General features: G+C 49.1%; 1 protein-coding gene across 1 annotated transcript in view; it reads right to left on the bottom strand.

The window, feature by feature from the left end:
- The window catches only part of UCK1 (uridine-cytidine kinase 1), an 82,632-nt gene that overhangs the window by 15,413 nt on the left and 45,009 nt on the right, over window positions 1-22,210 (bottom strand). Inside the window, exon 6 of the mRNA XM_069237088.1 lies at window positions 7,131-7,179. Within this exon, the coding sequence (XP_069093189.1) occupies window positions 7,131-7,179 (49 nt within the window). The remainder of the gene's footprint in view (window positions 1-7,130; window positions 7,180-22,210) is intronic.

Consider the following 22,210-nt stretch of genomic DNA (forward strand, 5'->3'; position numbering starts at 1 on the left):
TCTTTGGAGGGCAGACCAGGGGGGTTTTGTAGGGCACCAGGGGGGACACAAGTCAGCACAAGAAGTACACCCTCAGCGGCACGGGGGCGGCCGGGTGCAGTGTGCAAACAGGTGTCAGGTTTGCAATGGAGTTCAATGGGAGACCCAGGGATCTCTTCAGCGAAGCAGGCAGGCAAGGGGGGGGCTCCTCGGTGTAGCCACCACCTGGGCAAGGGAGAGGGCCACCTGGGGGTCGCTTCTGCACTGGAGATCGGATCCTTCAGGTCCTGGGGGCTGCGGGTGCAGTGTCTTTACCAGGCGTCGGGTTCTTAGAAGCAGGCAGTCGCGGTCAGGGGGAGCCTCTGGATTCCCTCTGCAGGCGTTGCTGGTGGGGGAGAGGGTTCAGGGGGGTCAACTCAGGCTACTCACAGGGTCGTAGTCCCTGTGACCCCTGACAGAGAGCACCAGAATGACTTCTTGTAGAGTTAATATTTTGAAATGCTCAAAAAGTAGGTGTTGATTAGTTACTACTGGTGTGATGTAACTGGTTCTGTCACTCCCTTTTGGAACATCGCATGTACTTTAGTTTCTGGGTCAATGCATTAGTGTAGGGGTAAAATGCTGTTTGGTGTGGTTTAAAACTCTAGGCGATAGCCATGGGCGACTATGGACAGTACACATTTATCTGTGGCTATTTCTTCTCAAGAATGGAAGGTGTAGCCTTATTTTTCTCCTGACAGGTGTTGTGTGATCAGGAGGAATGTGGGGAAGATAGTTGCTTTGTTGCAGTAGGTGACTTTGCTTTTGGTACCTCTAACCTTACAGTGGTTGATGCCCAGGCAGCCTCCTCTAGGGTAGGTCTTGGATGACTGATGTTCCTGAAAGGACTATTACGGTTGGTACCAAGGGTGTTGTGAGGTAGATGCAGACTTGGCTTCTGTTTACGCTTGTTGGGTCCAAAACCGTGATCTTGCAGGCTGGAGGTTGAGAGCCCCTAACTCTTGCTGTGTTTGTTGAGCACTGACCCACCCCCATCCCAAGGCACGCTTAGAAAGTGTTGCTAGACTTCTGGTTAGAAACCTGGGACTCTTAGCTAGGTGTGCCTTTAGAGGAGAACGCCAGTGTTCCATTCTCAGAAGGCAGCATCAGTTGCATCAAGGGCACACGTTATTGGCGTTGGAGGTGATCTTCCCCTTCTTGATGAGGTCCTTCCTGTGCTTCTTGTATGCATCCATAGCATGTGTTATGAGCTGTTCAATCTTCTCCCAGTGGTACCTGTTGTGAGGCCGTAGCCTGACCGAGTTGGCTTTGCTCCTTTGGTAGGCGGAGGGGCATTCCCATGTACAGGACCCTTTTCTGAGTGTCATGGACAACCAATGAATCTGGGGAAATATGGACCCTGATATATATGGGATCTCTTGGCACCGCTTCGTGGTTTGACCTCTCTTGTTTTCATGCTTTTGAGCATTTGCACGTACCATACTGATTGCCCTATTTTAGAAAGCCTTGTGTAAGGAAATGCCTCCTTGGCATGGTTACCCCCTGACTTTTTGCCTTTGCTGATGGCAATTTATGATTTGAAAGTGTGCTGGACCCTGCTAACCAGGCCCCAGCACCAGTGTTCTTTCCCTAAACTGTACCTTTGCTTCCACAATTGGCACAGCCCTGGCACTCAGATAAGTCCCTTGCAACTGTACCCCTGGTACCAAGGGCCCTGATGCCAGGGAAGGTCTCTAAGGGCTGCAGCATGTCTTATGCCACCCTGGGGACTCCTCACACAGCACATGCACACTGCCTCACAGCTTGTGTGTGTTGGTGGGGAGAAAAAGACTAAGTCGACATGGCACTCCCCTCAGAGTTCCATGCCAACCTCACACTGCCTGTGGCATAAGTAAGTCACCCCTCTAGCAGGCCTTACAGCCCTAAGGCAGGGTGCACCATACCACAAGTGAGGGCATATGTGCATGAGCACTATGCCCATACAGTGTCTAAGCAAAACCTTAGACATTGTAAGTGCAGGGTGGCCATAAGAGTATATGGTCTGGGAGTTTGTCAAACACGAACTCCACAGTTCCATAATGGCTACACTGAAATCTGGGAAGTTTGGTATCAAACTTCTAAGCACAATAAATGCACACTGATGCCAGTGTGCAATTTATTGTAACATACACCCAGAGGGCATCTTAGAGATGCCCCCTGAATACCAATCCGACTTCTAGTATAGGCTGACCAGTTTCTGCCAGCCTGCCACACTCCCAACATGTTGCTGGCCACATGGGGAGAGTGCCTTTGTCACTCTGTGGCCAGGAACAAAGGCTGTACTGGGTGGAGGTGCTTCTCACCTCCCCCTGCAGGAACTGTAACACCTCAAAGGCTCACCCCTTTTGTTACAGCCCCCAAGGGCATCCCAGCTAGTGGAGATGCCCACCCCTCCGGCCACTGCCCCCACTTTTGGCGGCAAGGGTGGAGGAGATATTTAGAAAAACAAGGATGAGTCACCCACCAGTCAGGACAGCCCCTAAGGTGTCCTGAGCTGAGGTGATCCCTGCCTTGAGAAATCCTCCATCTTGAGTTAGGAGGATTCCCCCAATAGGATTAGGGATGTGCCCCCCTGCCCACAGGGAGGAGGCACAAAGAGGGTGTAGCTACCCTCAAGGACAGTAGCCATTGGCTACTGACCTCCCAGACCTAAACACACCCCTAAATTTAGTATTTAGGGGCACCCCAGATCCCAGGAAATCAGATTCCTGCAATCTGAAGAAACAAGAAAGACTGCTGATGTACAAGCCTGCAGAGAAGGAGGAAGACAACAACTTCTTTGGCTCCAGCCCTACCGGCTTGTCTCCAACTTCGAAAACCTGCAACCAGCAACGCATCCGACAGGGACCAGCAACCTCTGAAGCCTCAGAGGACTGCCCTGGACTAAAGGACCAAGAAAGTCCCGTGAGCAGCGGCTCTGCTTAAAACCAGCTACTTCTTTGCAACAAAGAAGCAACTTTCCAAGACTGCATGTTTCCCGAAGGAAGCGTGACACTTCTCACTCTGCACCCGATGCCCCAGCTCGAGATTCAAAGAACCAACACCTCAGGGAGGACTCCCCGGCAACTGCGAGCCCATGAGTAACCAGAGACGACCCCCCTGAGCCCCCACAGCGACACCTGCAGAGGGAATCCAGAGGCTCCCCCTGACCGCGACTGCCTGTAACCAGCACTGCACCCGCAGCCCCCAGGACCTGAAGGAACCGAACCTCAGCGCAGGAGTGACCCCCAGGCGACCCTCTGCCTAGCCCAGGTAGTGGCTGTCCCGAGAAGCCCCCCGTGCCTGCCTGCACCGCTAGAGTGACACCCCCCCCCCCCCCCGGGTCCCTCCATTGTTTTCTACCTGAAACCAGACGCCTGCTTTGCACACTGCACCAGCCGCCGCTGAGGGTGTGTTTTGTGTGCCTACTTGTGTCCCCCCCAGTGTCCCCCGAGGACACAGGTACTTACCTGCTGGCAGACTGGAACCGGAGCACCCCTGTTCTCCATATGCGCCTATGTGTTTTGGGCACCTCTTTGACCTCTGCACATGACTGGCCCTGAGCTGCTGGTGTGGTAACTTTGGGGTTGCCTTGAACCCCCAATGGTGGGCTGCCTACGCCCCAGAACTGAGACTTGTAAGTGTTTTACTTACCTCCTAATCTAACCTTTACTTACCTCCCCTCAGGAACTGTTGATTTTTGCACTGTGTCCACTTTGAAGATAGCTTATTGCCATTTTTACAAAGACTGTATATGATATTGCTTTTATTCAAAGTTCCTAAAGTATCTAAGTGAAGTACCTTGCATTTAAAGTGTTTACTGCAAATCTTGAACCTGTGGTTTTTAAAATAAACTAAGAAAATATATTTTTCAATATAAAAACCAATTGGCCTGGAGTTAAGTCTTTGAGTGTGTGTTCTTCATTTACTGCCTGTGTGTGTACAACAAATGCTTAACACTACCCTCTGTTAAGCCTACTGCTCGACCACACTACCACATAATAGAGCATTAGAATTATCTAAGTATGCCACTATCTTACCTCTAAGGGGAACCCTTCGACTCTGTGCACACCGTTTCTTACTCTGAAATAGTATATACAGAGCCAACTTCCTACAATCATGTGCAAAGAAGTTAGACATTGTCACTTAAGCACTTTTAGTTTTCCACACATTCTGAACTTTGCACACTTAACACTTTAACTTACTGTGAGACGCTATAGATAGCAGATGCTTTTATGTAGCGGCCTAGTTGTAGACTGTTGAGCTTCTGTAACTGTCAGGGGGATCCTGTGCACAATTATTTTAATTGAGGTTTATTCTTGCTTTAATGTTTGTTGTATCTTATTGCAATGATTTTTAAACAAACTTGAACCCTCATGGGACCTCATCATTGTTCTCAAAAAGATCAGGGGACTGCAATAAGTGCCCTAATAATCTTGGCAAAAGCCCTTGTCTAAGTTTGTCTCCCTGTTCCATGTCAATCAAACCACTGATTTGCCAATTTGTTTCCTGCAAACCCCAGTTGGCTGTGCAAAGGGCAAATACACAATTTAGAAGTCAAAAGAACTCCTGTACTACATTGGCTGTACTAATGTCTTTAGAAAGACAAAGCAACTCTAGGTAACTTCTGCCAAGCCTGTTTAGGAAAATCAATATCCAAAGCAGGCCTTGTGAGAAGTTATTCAAGTTTGCTACGCCAAAGGCAAATGCACACTTTGCTGTTTGCTTAGGGCACACTCCACTCATAAAAAAGGAGCCACTGTGGCTTTCTTAGCTAATATACAACACTTGCAGACATATGTAAAGCTCCAATATGATCTATCAGTCCTTTTTTTAAGCAAACAATGAGTGAATATTCATGCTCGACAAGAAGTCGGGCCAACTATGCTTAAACCTTTGTTTCATACGTCTTCCTCAACAGCGAGCAGGCCACCTCTTTAAAGAGGAGGGCACTGCTTTCCAGTCTATAAAAAAGCATGTCATCCAGAGCAGGACATGCTGCACACGGAAAACATTATTCACTTGTAACAACTGAAGTGCAGCGTATAGTGCTGTAGATTCACATGGCTCCTGCAGCCTACCTGGGTGCGAGCTCAATCTAGTCTGTTTAAACACTTTTTACCTTATATATACAGTTCTATGTTACACTAGTATATGTACATTGACCTGGTGCTTCATTACTAAACTTATTTACTCCCATCCTGGTGAAAAATTACTATTTTAGGAGGAGTCTATGTCCTGTTGATTGTGGGATTCAACAAGTAATCTTGAAACCAAAAAGTCTACTTCGAAGAAAACAACTTGCAATATCCGCCCAACACAAGATGCCAGGAGTCTGCAAGGCTTATGAATCTACAGCACTGCAGCCTGCACACTGATCGTTACATATAAGTAGGTTTTCTTTACAGTGTGTACTTATTAATTGGTGGGAAAGTGGAGTATTTACTGGTGTTGCTTTTCCTTGTTAAATAGTTGGGTTTGACACTGACTTTAATTTCAATGAAGGGAGAAAGTTGGATAGGAGGACCGTTCCAACAGTGAGGACCACACACTTTGAAAGAACTGATCTCTTTGGAGTGCATGAGTACAGCAGAGAGATAACGATGGGCAAGGTGCACAGGACATGGAGCATGTAACTCTACCATTTACGACAGATAAAGATGGGCAATACCTTGAATGCCTGTATCTGTGAGTGTTTGAACCCGCCCGCTTATGGCAGAACGCCAACCTGCATGGTGCTGTGGAATGAGAAGGCAGATATTCTGGGCAGGACAAAAAATAAGCAAGAGGCAAAATGTAAAACTGTTCTACGGTAAAAAAGAATAGGGGGGATGTCACAAGTAAGTCAGACTTGACTGTCACCATTTCTTTCGATGGAGCTTGACTGTTTGGAAGAGAGGTGATGGCACAGCTTCATAGTTACTGGTTGTGTCGCGTAGGCTCTCATTATCCTAATGAGACTACTGGATTTGGGCGGCAGAATCACTTGCACTGCGGGGGACTGAGTCTGATCCCGCACCATGTGACACCTGTCGGTCTAATCCGGGTTTTGTTCCAGCTAACTAGCAGTGCCTCATCTCCACCCAAGAGCAGGGATGATTGGGCAACCAAGCGCAAGACACAATTGACTCTTCAGGGAAATCGTGGTCACTCAGATCTCATTCGTTTCTCTCAGTTACATTAGTCTCACACAAACAAGGACAATCAGAGGCAGAATAGAATTCAATAAGGTTTTATTGAAGTAACTGCATCTTAGATAATAAAGCATTTACTGCAATAACTAGCACGATGAAGCATGACAAGATTAAAATTGTGACAAGGAGAGTAAAGCATAAACATAACGCTACCATATTGTCACTAGAGTTGTTAAAATAGTTCCTACCTAGGCTATGTTAGAGCACAGCATGTTAAGCTCTAGTTCTGCCCTTCAGGTTCCCTTGGGAAGACATCATCCCTCATACCTGAGCAAGAGGCCTGTAGTCTACATAAGCAGCTGCAGCGAAGCGTTCAGCAATCAGCATACAGTCACGGTCATCTGGCTGGAATCTCCCTCTAATGTACATGGGTCAAAGTAGTGTTTTTATAATAAAACAGCTGATGTTCCAAGAAAGGATCCCCACGCAAGAGTGTGTATGTTTCTATGAACACTAGAGACAAAGCGTTATCACGTTTGCCGGCATCCTATCTCACTGCAGCCTTGAGAAAAGCACAGAGTGAAAAAAATGTCTTGTTTAAGAACGCAGTGCTGACCTAGGCAAAGAACAGCTAGCTAGAGAAAATAAAACAAGACCGCAAATGTGGCTATTGTTAAAATAATAAAACAAAGCCGAATAAAATATGTCTAGGTTAAAGTGTACAGCGGCAGGCCTAGTTTGCTAAAATAACGTGTATGGAGCAATAACTAAAATGGCTACACAACAGTGTAAAGTAGCTGCAGCAAAGGAGTTTGATGTAAAGAATTCTGGGTGAATGGGTGACTGATTTAAAACACAGACTGTCTGGTTCATTCACATTACATAATAGAATGAAGGGCGAGTGTTAAAGGAACATAAATAAAACTGTCCACAACCTCGCCACACCTGCTTGCTTGTTGTCCTTCAAGTACAGTATATTTTTAAACATGCACTTCTCACCCATGTTGTCGACTCCCCGGGGAATGATCACGTCGGCGTACTTCTTGGTCTGCAGAGAAAGCAAATGTTAGAGTACAGTGAATGCAGAGTCTGCCAACCACAGAGTATTAGCGATGATCAAAGGTACAGAGCAGCACATCCATGCCTGCTCAACCACTCTTCTCAAAGGAGAAGGTAATGACTGCTTCTCGACCAGCACTGTTTGGCTCTCACAGCCTTGCAGTTGAGGCTTACTCTAAGAGGTGACGAGGTCAGAAACTCAGATACAGCTTGGCACAGTAAATAATATATGAGAACCTCACTGCCCAGTCCAAGCAATCACCTCCAAGATGAGCATGGAGATGTCACACAAAACCATGTAGGTATGATACAAAAAATAAGTGCTGCCTGTACTTTCTGTGGAAGAAATATAGCGTTTATGCGTTAAGTGCCAAGTTTTATAGCAGGAGACCCTGTGGTCAACGTGATCTTTTAAGGGAAGGATTGGTGCATTCTCTCCTGCCTTCAGAAAACTTCAGGTTTACTGCTGCTTATTTATATCCAACCAGTCAGTGGGTCAGAGACGTCAGACACAAAACTGCAGTTAATCAAGTAGCATGCATTATACCCGCTCTAGTTGTTTGGTAGACCTGGGCACAAGGTGAAACAACTTAGCGGGTTTGGGCTCCAGTGGCTACGTTTTCATTAAAAGTAATTTAAATACACTGTGAAAATCAAAAATACACCTCCTAAATTAGATCATGGTCATACGCCCAAGTCACAGAAAGTTGGTTCAGACTTCTATTTTTACACCTCAGAGGCATGAGGAATGAATGTCAAGGGAAGTGCTTCTGCATAGTTAGCACAAGGTCTGTGCAAACATTGGAGGAAGCGTCCTGCACAGGAGTGCTCAGCCACCACGGGATTCTAGGGATAAAAAAAAATACCAACACTTCTACAATCATGAATTGTAGGTCTTTTTACAGGCTTTATTCTGTCCTAGGCACTGGGGTGGCAGACAGTGACAAGGTTGGATCCAGAAGGACAATGGGAGGATTTTATGTACAATGGTTTATTGGTTATATTGGTATGCAGTGTAGCAGATGTTCCCTCCAGCCCACCAGACAACTACAGTTTCAGGCTTGAGACCCAGGGAAAAAGGAAGTTTTGCTTGCCACTGCTTTTTAGCATGGTTACCCCACTTTTTGCCTGCTATCAGCGTGCTTAGACTGTTTTCACTGGGATCCTGTTAACCAGGACCCCAGTGATTGTGCTCTCTCCCTCTAAATTTGGTTGCCTAGGACCTTTGTGCACTCCACAACTGACATACTGGTGTCCCCTTATAAGTCCCTAGTACATGGTACTTAGGTACCGAGGGCATTGGGACACCAGGGGTCCCCCATAGGCTGCAGCATGTATTGTGCAACCCATGGGAGCCCATGCAAAATGTGTCTGCAGGCCTGCCATTGCAGCCTGCGTGAAAAGATGCATGCACCCTTTCACCACAGGTCACTGTACCAGGTCACCTTAAGTCACCCCTATGATAGGCCCTCCTAGCCCAGAGGGCAGGGTGCAGGTCCTGGTGTGTCAAGGCACCCCTGCATGAGCAGAGGTGCCCCTACGAACTCCAGCTCCATTACATTAGACTTCGTAAGTGCAAGGAAGCCATTTTACCTGTGCACTGGACCTGGACCTGTGTCCAGCTACATAATGGTAACTCCGAACCTGGGCATGTTTGATATCAAACATGTCGGAATCATACTCCAATACTGTAGGAAGTTGGCTCTGTATGTGCTATTTCAAAGTAAGGAATAGCATGCACAGAGTCCAAGGGTTCCCCTTAGAGGTAAAATAGTGGTAAAAATAGATAATACTAATGCTCTATTTTGTGGTAGTGTGGTCGAGCAGTAGGCTTATCCAAGGAGTAGTGTTAAGCATTTGTTGTACATACACATAGACAATAAATGAGGTACACACACTCAGAGACAAATCCAGCCAATAGGTTTTGTATAGAAAAATATCTTTTCTTAGTTTATTTTAGGAACCACAGGTTCAAATTCTACATGTAATATCTCATTCGAAAGGTATTGCAGGTAAGTACTTTAGGAACTTCAAATCATAAAAATTGCATGTATACTTTTCGAGTTATTGACAAATAGCTGTTTTAAAAGTGGACACAGTGCAATTTTCACAGTTCCTAGGGGAGGTAAGTATTTGTTAGATTAACCAGGTAAGTAAGACACTTACAGGGCTTAGTTCTTGGTCCAAGGTAGCCCACCGTTGGGGGTTCAGAGCAACCCCAAAGTCACCACACCAGCAGCTCAGGGCCGGTCAGGTGCAGAGTTCAAAGTGGTGCCCAAAACACATAGGCTAGAATGGAGAGAAGGGGGTGCCCCGGTTCCGGTCTGCTTGCAGGTAAGTACCCGCGTCTTCGGAGGGCAGACCAGGGGGGTTTTGTAGGGCACCGGGGGGGACACAAGCCCACACAGAAATTTCACCCTCAGCAGCGCGGGGGCGGCCGGGTGCAGTGTAGAAACAGGCGTCGGGTTCGCAATGTTAGTCTATGAGAGATCTCGGGATCTCTTTAGCGCTGCAGGCAGGCAAGGGGGGGGTTCCTCGGGGAAACCTCCACTTGGACAAGGGAGAGGGACTCCTGGGGGTCACTTCTCCAGTGAAAGTCCGGTCCTTCAGGTCCTGGGGGCTGCGGGTGCAGGGTCTCTCCCAGGCGTCGGGACTTTAGGTTCAAAGAGTCGCGGTCAGGGGAAGCCTCGGGATTCCCTCTGCAGGCGGCGCTGTGGGGGCTCAGGGGGGACAGGTTTTGGTACTCACAGTATCCGAGTAGTCCTGGGGTCCCTCCTGAGGTGTTGGATCTCCACCAGCCGAGTCGGGGTCGCCGGGTGCAGTGTTGCAAGTCTCACGCTTCTTGCGGGGAGCTTGCAGGGTTCTTTCAAGGCTGCTGGAAACAAAGTTGCAGCCTTTCTTGGAGCAGGTCCGCTGTCCTCGGGAGTTTCTTGTCTTTTCGAAGCAGGGGCAGTCCTCAGAGGATGTCGAGGTCGCTGGTCCCTTGGGAAGGCGTCGCTGGAGCAGGATCTTTGGAAGGCAGGAGACAGGCCGGTGAGTTTCTGGAGCCAAGGCAGTTGTCGTCTTCTGGTCTTCCGCTGCAGGGGTTTTCAGCTAGGCAGTCCTTCTTCTTGTAGTTGCAGGAATCTAATTTTCTAGGGTTCAGGGTAGCCCTTAAATACTAAATTTAAGGGCGTGTTTAGGTCTGGGGGGTTAGTAGCCAATGGCTACTAGCCCTGAGGGTGGGTACACCCTCTTTGTGCCTCCTCCCAAGGGGAGGGGGTCACAATCCTAACCCTATTGGGGGAATCCTCCATCTGCAAGATGGAGGATTTCTAAAAGTCAGAGTCACCTCAGCTCAGGACACCTTAGGGGCTGTCCTGACTGGCCAGTGACTCCTCCTTGTTGCTTTCTTTGTTCCCTCCAGCCTTGCCGCCAAAAGTGGGGGCCGTGGCCGGAGGGGGCGGGCAACTCCACTAAGCTGGAGTGCCCTGCTGGGCTGTGACAAAGGGGTGAGCCTTTGAGGCTCACCGCCAGGTGTCACAGCTCCTGCCTGGGGGAGGTGTTAGCATCTCCACCCAGTGCAGGCTTTGTTACTGGCCTCAGAGTGACAAAGGCACTCTCCCCATGGGGCCAGCAACATGTCTCTGGTGTGGCAGGCTGCTGGAACTAGTCAGCCTACACAGACAGTCGGTTAAGTTTCAGGGGGCACCTCTAAGGTGCCCTCTGTGGTGTATTTTACAATAAAATGTACACTGGCATCAGTGTGCATTTATTGTGCTGAGAAGTTTGATACCAAACTTCCCAGTTTTCAGTGTAGCCATTATGGTGCTGTGGAGTTCGTGTAAAACAGACTCCCAGACCATATACTCTTATGGCTACCCTGCACTTACAATGTCTAAGGTTTTGCTTAGACACTGTAGGGGCACAGTGCTCATGCACTGGTACCCTCACCTATGGTATAGTGCACCCTGCCTTAGGGCTGTAAGGCCTGCTAGAGGGGTGTCTTACCTATACTGCATAGGCAGTGAGAGGCTGGCATGGCACCCTGAGGGGAGTGCCATGTCGACTTACTCATTTTGTTCTCACCAGCACACACAGGCTTGTAAGCAGTGTGTCTGTGCTGAGTGAGGGGTCTCTAGGGTGGCATAATACATGCTACAGCCCTTAGAGACCTTCCCTGGCATCAGGGCCCTTGGTACCAGAGGTACCAGTTACAAGGGACTTATCTGGATGCCAGGGTGTGCCAATTGTGGAAACAATGGTACATTTTAGGTGAAAGAACACTGGTGCTGGGGCCTGGTTAGCAGGGTCCCAGCACACTTCTCAGTCAAGTCAGCATCAGTATCAGGCAAAAAGTGGGGGGTAACTGCAACAGGGAGCCATTTCTTTACACAAGCCCCCCCCAGCCCACAGGCCAGGAGACTCAGCCAACGCTGGAAGAGTCTTCCCAGTCTGTCAGGCGAGGAAGAGTAGAGGAAATGGCTGGTTTGTTGCAGGGCCTACTCTGCCTTACATCCTCCTGTTCAGGTCATTCCCTCTGGGGAACTGACCCACTTCCACAGTGATAGGACCTAGTCTGAACTGCCTCTTGTCTGTGCTTTTTATGTCTTCACCTATTCTCTCTATTTTGAGGTCAGAGTTATCCACCTCTGCTAATCTTATCTTAGCCAGGGTCACCCCTAGCTTACCCAAAGAGGTTACCCAGAGCTGGAGTAACCCCACCATGACCAACAGGGTCAGGGGGCCTAACTTGTTATTTGGCATGGGGTCAGACCACCATGCCAAGGATAGTGCAGCCATAAAGGCTAACACCCAGCAGAGGCCACTGACAGCTGTCAGTGCCCAGAACCACACCTTTAGCTCTTCACCTACAAGGGAAGGGGCTAAGTTACAGGCTTCTTTGGGTTCAGGGTGCCTGTCTGCTGTATTAGAGTGGGGGGTTACCACATCTTGTAGTAAACACCCTTCTTCCACTCTTTCTTCTGTTAGCTGAGGAGCCACCCACTCAGGCTTAACAGTTGCCTGACTAGCCAGGACTTCTTGTGGGTCAGGTTGGACTTTATCAGAGCCATTTTTGGAGTTCTCCCCTACTGGAGCAGAATCTCCTTGGCTTGCTGGAACCTTGGCTAAAGGTTGTCCACCTTTCCTACTCTGTTTCCTTTTCTTTTTCCTCTGGGGCCTACTTGCATTTACTGCAGAGGCAGGCACTCCAGAATCCTTGGGAGAGGACTGGCCCTGGACCAGTTCTTCTCTTAGGCTCTGACTAACCTCTGGGTAGTCATTTCCAAGGGGACAATCAAGGGGGAGGTCTGTACTGACTACTACCCTTCTCCAGCTAAGAGTGCCACCCACTTCTATGGGCACTAAAGCCACAGGCCTCTTAGTGACCCTGTCTAGGCTAACTCTTACCCTGGCAGTCTCACCTGGGATGTACTGGTTTGAGAGCACCAGCCTGTCATGCACAATAGTGTGACTGGCACAAGTGTCTCTCAGGGCAGTGGTTGGGATTCCATTCACCAGTAGGTGGTGGAAGTGTCTACTTCCCTCTGGAATCTCCAACTCACCTGTTGGGCCCTGTTTCCAGTTGAAGGCTATGAAGACCTCCTCATCTGAGGAGTCATCTCCCATGGCTACACTGGTTACCCCTGGAATTTTGTTCTGGGGTTTGTTTTTGGGACAAGAAGTGTCCTTGGTGTGGTGCCCAGACTGTTTACAGTTGTGGCACCATGCCTTAGTGGCATCCCAGTTCTTACCCTGGTACCCACCTTTGTTTTGGGTTGTGTCTTGGGGCCCACCCACCTGTTCTGGTTTTTGGGGGCCTACAGAGGACTCTTTTTCTTTGTTTCTAGTGTCACCCACTTTCTCCTGGGGAGTTTTTGTAACCCCTTTCTTTTGGTCACCCCCAGTGGAAGTTTTGGTTACCCTAGTCTTGACCCAGTGGTCTGCCTTCTTTCCCAATTCTTGGGGAGAAATTGGACCTAGGTCTACCAGATACTGATGCAACTTTTCATTGAAGCAGTTACTTAAAATGTGTTCTTTCATAAACAAATTATAAAGCCCAACATAGTCACACACTTCATTTCCAGTTAACCAACCATCCAGTGTTTTTACTGAGTAGTCTACAAAATCAACCCAGGTCTGGCTCGAGGATTTTTGAGCCCCCCTGAATCTAATTCTATACTCCTCAGTGGAGAATCCAAAGCCCTCAATCAGGGTACCCTTCATGAGGTCATAAGATTCTGCATCTTTTCCAGAGAGTGTGAGGAGTCTATCCCTACACTTTCCAGTGAACATTTCCCAAAGGAGAGCACCCCAGTGAGATCTGTTCACTTTTCTGGTTACACAAGCCCTCTCAAAAGCTGTGAACCATTTGGTGATGTCATCACCAGCTTCATATTTTGTTACAATCCCTTTGGGGATTTTTAGGATGTCAGGAGAATCTCTGACCCTATTTAAGTTGCTGCCACCATCGATGGGACCTAGGCCCATCTCTTTTCTTTCCCTTTCTATGGCTAGGAGCTGCTTTTCCAAAGCCAATCTTTTGACCATCCTGGCTAACAGGGGGTCATCTTCACTGAGAGCATCCTCAGTGATTTCAGAAATGCTGGACCCTCCTGTGAGGGAAGCAACATTTCTGACTATCATTTTTGGAGACAGGGCTTGAGAGGCCCTGGTCTCCCTATTTAGGACTGGAAGGGGGGAATTGCCCTCCAAGTCACTAATTTCTTCCTCTGTGAAGTCATCCTCAGAGGGGTTGGCTTTTTCAAACTCTGCCAACAGCTCCTGGAGCTGAATTTTGGTAGGTCTGGAGCCAATGGTTATTTTCTTTATATTACAGAGAGACCTTAGCTCCCTCATCTTAAGATGGAGGTAAGGTGTGGTGTCGAGTTCCACCACATTCATCTCTGTATCAGACATTATTTTGCTAAGAGTTGGAAGACTTTTTAAAGAATCTAAAACTGTTTCTAGAATCTAATTTCAAACTTTTAACAAACTTTTAAACTCTAAAAGACAATGCTAAACAGGGACTTAACACACAGGGCCCTAGCAGGACTTTTAAGAATTTAGAAAAATTTCAAATTGCAAAAATGAATTTCTAATGACAATTTTGGAATTTGTCGTGTGATCAGGTATTGGCTGAGTAGTCCAGCAAATGCAAAGTCTTGTACCCCACCGCTGATCCACCAATGTAGGAAGTTGGCTCTGTATGTGCTATTTCAAAGTAAGGAATAGCATGCACAGAGTCCAAGGGTTCCCCTTAGAGGTAAAATAGTGGTAAAAATAGATAATACTAATGCTCTATTTTGTGGTAGTGTGGTCGAACAGTAGGCTTATCCAAGGAGTAGTGTTAAGCATTTGTTGTACATACACATAGACAATAAATGAGGTACACACACTCAGAGACAAATCCAGCCAATAGGTTTTGTATAGAAAAATATCTTTTCTTAGTTTATTTTAGGAACCACAGGTTCAAATTCTACATGTAATATCTCATTCGAAAGGTATTGCAGGTAAGTACTTTAGGAACTTCAAATCATAAAAATTGCATGTATACTTTTCGAGTTATTGACAAATAGCTGTTTTAAAAGTGGACACTTAGTGCAATTTTCACAGTTCCTAGGGGAGGTAAGTATTTGTTAGATTAACCAGGTAAGTAAGACACTTACAGGGCTTAGTTCTTGGTCCAAGGTAGCCCACCGTTGGGGGTTCAGAGCAACCCCAAAGTCACCACACCAGCAGCTCAGGGCCGGTCAGGTGCAGAGTTCAAAGTGGTGCCCAAAACACATAGGCTAGAATGGAGAGAAGGGGGTGCCCCGGTTCCGGTCTGCTTGCAGGTAAGTACCCGCGTCTATGGAGGGCAGACCAGGGGGGTTTTGTAGGGCACCGGGGGGGACACAAGCCCACACAGAAATTTCACCCTCAGCAGCGCGGGGGCGGCCGGGTGCAGTGTAGAAACAGGCGTCGGGTTCGCAATGTTAGTCTATGAGAGATCTCGGGATCTCTTTAGCGCTGCAGGCAGGCAAGGGGGGGGTTCCTCGGGGAAACCTCCACTTGGACAAGGGAGAGGGACTCCTGGGGGTCACTTCTCCAGTGAAAGTCCGGTCCTTCAGGTCCTGGGGGCTGCGGGTGCAGGGTCTCTCCCAGGCGTCGGGACTTTAGGTTCAAAGAGTCGCGGTCAGGGGAAGCCTCAGGATTCCCTCTGCAGGCGGCGCTGTGGGGGCTCAGGGGGGACAGGTTTTGGTACTCACAGTATCCGAGTAGTCCTGGGGTCCCTCCTGAGGTGTTGGATCTCCACCAGCCGAGTCGGGGTCGCCGGGTGCAGTGTTGCAAGTCTCACGCTTCTTGCGGGGAGCTTGCAGGGTTCTTTCAAGGCTGCTGGAAACAAAGTTGCAGCCTTTCTTGGAGCAGGTCCGCTGTCCTCGGGAGTTTCTTGTCTTTTCGAAGCAGGGGCAGTCCTCAGAGGATGTCGAGGTCGCTGGTCCCTTTGGAAGGCGTCGCTGGAGCAGGATCTTTGGAAGGCAGGAGACAGGCCGGTGAGTTTCTGGAGCCAAGGCAGTTGTCGTCTTCTGGTCTTCCGCTGCAGGGGTTTTCAGCTAGGCAGTCCTTCTTCTTGTAGTTGCAGGAATCTAATTTTCTAGGGTTCAGGGTAGCCCTTAAATACTAAATTTAAGGGCGTGTTTAGGTCTGGGGGGTTAGTAGCCAATGGCTACTAGCCCTGAGGGTGGGTACACCCTCTTTGTGCCTCCTCCCAAGGGGAGGGGGTCACAATCCTAACCCTATTGGGGGAATCCTCCATCTGCAAGATGGAGGATTTCTAAAAGTCAGAGTCACCTCAGCTCAGGACACCTTAGGGGCTGTCCTGACTGGCCAGTGACTCCTCCTTGTTGCTTTCTTTGTTCCCTCCAGCCTTGCCGCCAAAAGTGGGGGCCGTGGCCGGAGGGGGCGGGCAACTCCACTAAGCTGGAGTGCCCTGCTGGGCTGTGACAAAGGGGTGAGCCTTTGAGGCTCACCGCCAGGTGTCACAGCTCCTGCCTGGGGGAGGTGTTAGCATCTCCACCCAGTGCAGGCTTTGTTACTGGCCTCAGAGTGACAAAGGCACTCTCCCCATGGGGCCAGCAACATGTCTCTGGTGTGGCAGGCTGCTGGAACTAGTCAGCCTACACAGACAGTCGGTTAAGTTTCAGGGGGCACCTCTAAGGTGCCCTCTGTGGTGTATTTCACAATAAAATGTACACTGGCATCAGTGTGCATTTATTGTGCTGAGAAGTTTGATACCAAACTTCCCAGTTTTCAGTGTAGCCATTATGGTGCTGTGGAGTTCGTGTAAAACAGACTCCCAGACCATATACTCTTATGGCTACCCTGCACTTACAATGTCTAAGGTTTTGCTTAGACACTGTAGGGGTACAGTGCTCATGCACTGGTACCCTCACCTATGGTATAGTGCACCCTGCCTTAGGGCTGTAAGGCCTGCTAGAGGGGTGTCTTACCTATACTGCATAGGCAGTGAGAGGCTGGCATGGCACCCTGAGGGGAGTGCCATGTCGACTTACTCATTTTGTTCTCACCAGCACACACAGGCTTGTAAGCAGTGTGTCTGTGCTGAGTGAGGGGTCTCTAGGGTGGCATAATACATGCTACAGCCCTTAGAGACCTTCCCTGGCATCAGGGCCCTTGGTACCAGAGGTACCAGTTAAAAGGGACTTATCTGGATGCCAGGGTGTGCCAATTGTGGAAACAATGGTACATTTTAGGTGAAAGAACACTGGTGCTGGGGCCTGGTTAGCAGGGTCCCAGCACACTTCTCAGTCAAGTCAGCATCAGTATCAGGCAAAAAGTGGGGGGTAACTGCAACAGGGAGCCATTTCTTTACAAATACTGTTGCCAGTATTGGCTGTAAGATTCCATGAACTCTGGGGGCTCCTTAGAGGACCCCCCAGTATTGCTCCTACCAGTCTTCTATGGTTTTCCAGGTAGCCACCCCTCAAACAGGTTTCTGCCCTCATGCTGCTTGACCAGCTCAAGAACAAAAAGAAGAACAAAAGATATCCTGTGGGAGAGGGATGCAACATCCTCTCCCTTGGAAATAGGTGTTACAAGGCTTGGGAGGGGTAGCCTCCTCAAGTCACCGGTTTGCTTTGAAGGACACATTTCGTGCCCTCCTTGCATAAACCGGTTTGCACAGTCCAGGGACCGGGGGCGTGAAACTGGACAAAGGAAAGGGGAGTGACCACTCCCCTGTCCCTCACCATCCCAGGGGTGGTGCCCAGAGCTCCTCCAGGTGGCCACCCGATTTTGCCATCTTGAAACTAAGATGTGCAGAGGCTCCTGGGAGCATCTAAGTGGCCAGGTCAGGCAGGTGATGACAGAGACCCCTCCTGATAGGTGGTCACCTTGCAAGGTGACCAAACCCCATTTCAGGGCTATTTAGGGATTCCCTGGAGGGTAGGTCCCCAGATTCGACGTGCAAGACTCCACCAGGACACCTCTGCATCGTTTACTCCTACTTCTGGCCACTGGAATCGCAACTAAACTCTTCAGGAAACGGGAAGACGGCAACTCCTGAGACAACCTTGCCTTGCAACATTGTTTCTCCGGCTCCTTCCAGCAACTGCAACATTTCCCCGACTGTGCATCCTCTGGGGTCGGCAAGACTTCAGCCTGCACCAAGAAGGAATCTCCCTTGGAGTGAAAGAGTCACTCCCCTGCATCTGCAGGCACCTACTGAAACAACGTCCAGGCTGCGTGTATCTGCTCTCCTCTGGAACTGCATGGATCATGCATCACAGGTGGTGGTCTGGAGTGGTCCCCTTGGTCCTCTCTGCCCGCTCTCCAACTTAGGAGATGGTAAGCCCTTGCCTCTCATTGCAGGACAGTACCCCTGTGCACCGCGACTCTTGGAGCTACCAAGGCTTATTGTCTCCTGCTCCAAGGGATCTTCAGGCTCAGAGTAGCCCTGGCCTCCAGCACTTCATCCTGCTAAGAACAGTCTCCTCTCTGCTCTCCAGCAACATGGGACTCCTCTCCACGTGTGCTGATTGGGCCTCACTGCGACTTACTGTGCCTGCTCCCAGTGGGTTGCCTGTGGGGGCTACGACTGCTTCTGGTGGCTCTCCTGACTACAGAGAGTCAGCCCGGACTCTCCTCCAAGGGTTGAGTCCCCTGAAACTTGCTGGGCCTCTTCAGCCTTGCAACTCTTCTTTTGCTTCTTCTTGCATTTGCCCAGGCTTGTTGGTGGTTCTCCTAAGCCAATGACCATCTGCGACCCAACGACCGACATAGGACACCATCTGCACCGCTCCAAGGACTTCTCTTCAGCTCCTGGGCTCCACAGCTGGTCTTCTCCTTCCCCTGTCGACCTGGATCTTTATCCACAGAAGGGTGGGTAGTGGCTCCTGCCCCCACTGGACACTCCATTGTGGACTGTACTCTGTCCACTTCTTTCGCAGGTCCTCTTCTTCCAGAATCCACCTTTGGTTTCTTCTAGTCTGGTTCTGTTCTTGCACAATCCATTTTCTAAGTCCTCTTGTTAGTTCTTAGGAAAACCAGGTACTTACCTCTGCTCTCCTGGTCGCTGGGGGTCACATAGGTACTCATCTCTGGGATCCCTAGTTCTTCCAGCTTCCCTCTAACGACTCCATATCCCTGGGTGGGGGACTTCGCTTCGCATTCAACTATTTCAGTATATGGTTTGGTCATCCCCAAGGCCCTAACAATTTTTCACTAATTCTTACCAATGCTTGTTGTTTTTTATGCTATTTCCTAATTATTATTGTGTGTTTATATATAGTGTGTACTTACCTCCAGTTGGGTGACTGCCTATAAGTAATCTAGTGTTGTGTTACAAAAATAAAGGTACTTTATTATAGTAACACTATGTGGTTCTTTCTTATGTGATAAGTTGCTGTGTGATTATTGTGGTATTGCATAAGCTTTGCATGTCTCCTAGATAAGTCTTGGCTGCTCATCCACAGCTACCTCTAGAGAGCCCTGGCTTCCTAGACACTTCCTACATTCACTAATAGGGGTTGCCGGGACCTGGTATAGGGTGCCAACACCATAGGTGTCCACCACACACCAGGCCTACAGCCATGTCCACAGATGCACTCACTTTGTGTGCTGTATGTACACCAGTGATTCTGCACTTTGCCTCCCGGTCATCATCCACAACAAACCCCCTTCCCAAAAAAAAAAAAAAAAAAAAAAACCTCACACAGGTACCAGAATACAATGACCCCCAGCTGGGGGTACAGGGGAGACACCAGTAGGTCCTTTTCTTTCCTGTGAGAGAGGTAAAAAGTCCTGTGCGCCTGCTACTACAATCCTCTGCCACAATGTGCAACTAAAACGTAGCATTAGGGGCACAGTAGCCACTGCCACCAATACGCAGCCACAGATCTGCTTATAGATGGTCCTGCTAAGACCGTGGCAGCATTCGGACCACCATCCTGCTAAGATCTTGGTAGCTTCAGGCCTGCTAGGAATTGGGCACCCAGTTCTGTTAAGACATGAGCAGTCTAGGCTTCATTATTCCTGAGTACTAATGGTTTTGCCAAGACGTGACCTCCCTGAGACCCGTTTATTACTGGGCACTCACAGTCCTGCTAAGAACTGGGCAGCCTCAGACCCACAGTCCTGCTAAGACCTGGTCCGCCTCAAACATGCTATTACCTGGCTGTCTTCAGACCTATTTATTTATGGGCACTCACCATCCTGGTAAGACGTGGGCAGCCTCAGGCCTGTTTATTCCTGGGCACTAGCAATCCTGCAATGACGTGGTCATCTTCAGGCCTGTTTATTCATATCGTCCTGCTAAGACCTGAGCATCAGACCTATTTATTCCTGGAGACTCATCGTCCTGCTAAGACCTGAGCATCAGACCTATTTATTCCTGGAGACCCATCGTCCAGCTAAGACCTGGGCAGTCTCAGACCCGTTTATTCCTGGAAACTCACAGTACTGGTAGGCCCTGGTCACTCTCACACCTGTTTATTTCTCGAGGTTCACAGTACTAGTAAAACCTGGCTAGTCTCAGACCTGTTTATTCCTGGAGACTCACAGTACTGGTAAGACCAGGGCAGTCTCAGACCTGTTTATTCCTGGAGACTCACAGTACTGGTAAGAACTGGCTAGTCTCAGACCTGTTTATTCCTGGGTACTCACGGTACTGTTAAGATCTGGGCAGTCTCAGACCTGTTTATTTCTGGAGACTCACAGTACTGGTAAGACCAGGGCAGTCTCAGACCTGCTTATTTCTGGAGACTCACAGTACTGTTAAGACCTGGGCAGCCTCAGACCTGTTTATTTCTGGAGGCTCACAGTACTGTTAAGACCTGGGCAGTCTCAGACCTGTTTATTCCTGGGCACTCACAGTACTGGTAAGACCTGGGCAGTCTCAGACCTGTTTATTCCTGGAGACTTACAGTACTGGTAAGACCTGGCCAGTCTCAGACCCGTTTATTCCTGGAGACTAATAGTACTGGTAAGACCTGGGCAGTCCCAGACCCGTTTATTCCTGGAGACTCATAGTACTGGTAAGAGCTAGGAAGTCTCAGACCTGTTTATTCCTCGAGGTTCACAGTACTGGTAAGACCTGGGCAGTCTCAGACCTGTTTATTCCTGGAGACTCATAGTACTGGTAAGACCTGGCCAGTCTCAGACCCATTTATTCCTGGAGACTCACAGTACCGGTAGGACCAGGGCAGTCTCAGACCTGTTTATTCCTCGAGGTTTACAGTACTGGTACGACCTGGCTAGTCTCAGACCTGTCTATTCTTGGAGACTCACAGTACTGGTAAGAACTGGGCAGCCTCAAACCTGTCTATTCCTGGGCACTCAAAATCACAGTACCACTCTGTAAGGAAATGGCTCCCTGTTGCAATTACCCCCCACTTTTTGCCCGATACTGATGCTGACTTGACTGAGAAGTGTGCTGGGACCCTGCTAACCAGGCCCCAGCACCAGTGTTCTTTCACCTAAAATGTACCATTGTTTCCAGAGTTGGCACACCCCTGGCTCACAGATAAGTCCCTTGTAAAAGGTACCAGTAGTACCAAGGGCCCTGTGACCAGGGAAGGTCCCTAAGGGCTGCAGCATATGTTGTGCCACCCTAAGGGACCCCTCACCTAACACATGCACACTGCCATTGCAGATTGTGTGTGTTGGTAGGGAGAAAAAAGGCAAAGTCGACATGGCATCCCCCTCAGGATGACATGCACACAAAATACTGCCTGTGGCATAGGTAAGTCACCCCTCTAGCAGGCCTTACAGCCCTAAGGCAGGGTGCACTATACCACAGGTGAGGGCATAGGTGCATGAGCACTATGCCCCTACAGTGTCTAAGCAAAACCTTAGACATTGTAAGTGCAGGGTAGCCATAAGAGTATATGGTCTGGGAGTCTGTCAAAAACGAACTCCACAGCTCCATAATGGCTACACTGAATACTGGGAAATTTGGTATCAAACTTCTCAGAATAATAAACCCACACTGATGCCAGTGTTGGATTTATTAAAAAATGCACACAGAGGGCATCTTAGAGATGCCCCCTGTATTTTACCCAATTGTTCAGTGCAGGACTGACTGGTCTGTGCCAGCCTGCTGCTGAGAGACGAGTTTCTGACCCCATGTGGTGAGGGCCTTTGTGCTCTGAGGACAGAAACAAAAGCCTGCCCTGGGTGGAGGTGCTTCACACTTCCCCCCTGCAGGAATTGTAACACCTAGCAGTGAGCCTCAAAGGCTCAGGCTTCATGTTACAATGCCCCAGGGCACTCCAGCTAGTGGAGATGCCCGCCCCCTGGACACAAGGTGTCCTGAGCTGAGGTGACCCCTGCCTTTAGAAATCCTCCATCTTGATTTTGGAGGATTCCCCCAATAGGAATAGGAATGTGCCCCCCTCCCCTCAGGGAGGAGGCACAAAGAAGGTGTAGCCACCCTCAAGGACAGTAGCCATTGGTTACTGCCCTCCCAGACCTAAACACACCCCTAAATTGAGTATTTAGGGGCTCCCCAGAACCTAGGAAACTAGATTCCTGCAACC

This window comes from Pleurodeles waltl, chromosome 6 (assembly GCF_031143425.1).
Source record: "Pleurodeles waltl isolate 20211129_DDA chromosome 6, aPleWal1.hap1.20221129, whole genome shotgun sequence".
NCBI lineage: Eukaryota > Metazoa > Chordata > Amphibia > Caudata > Salamandridae > Pleurodeles > Pleurodeles waltl.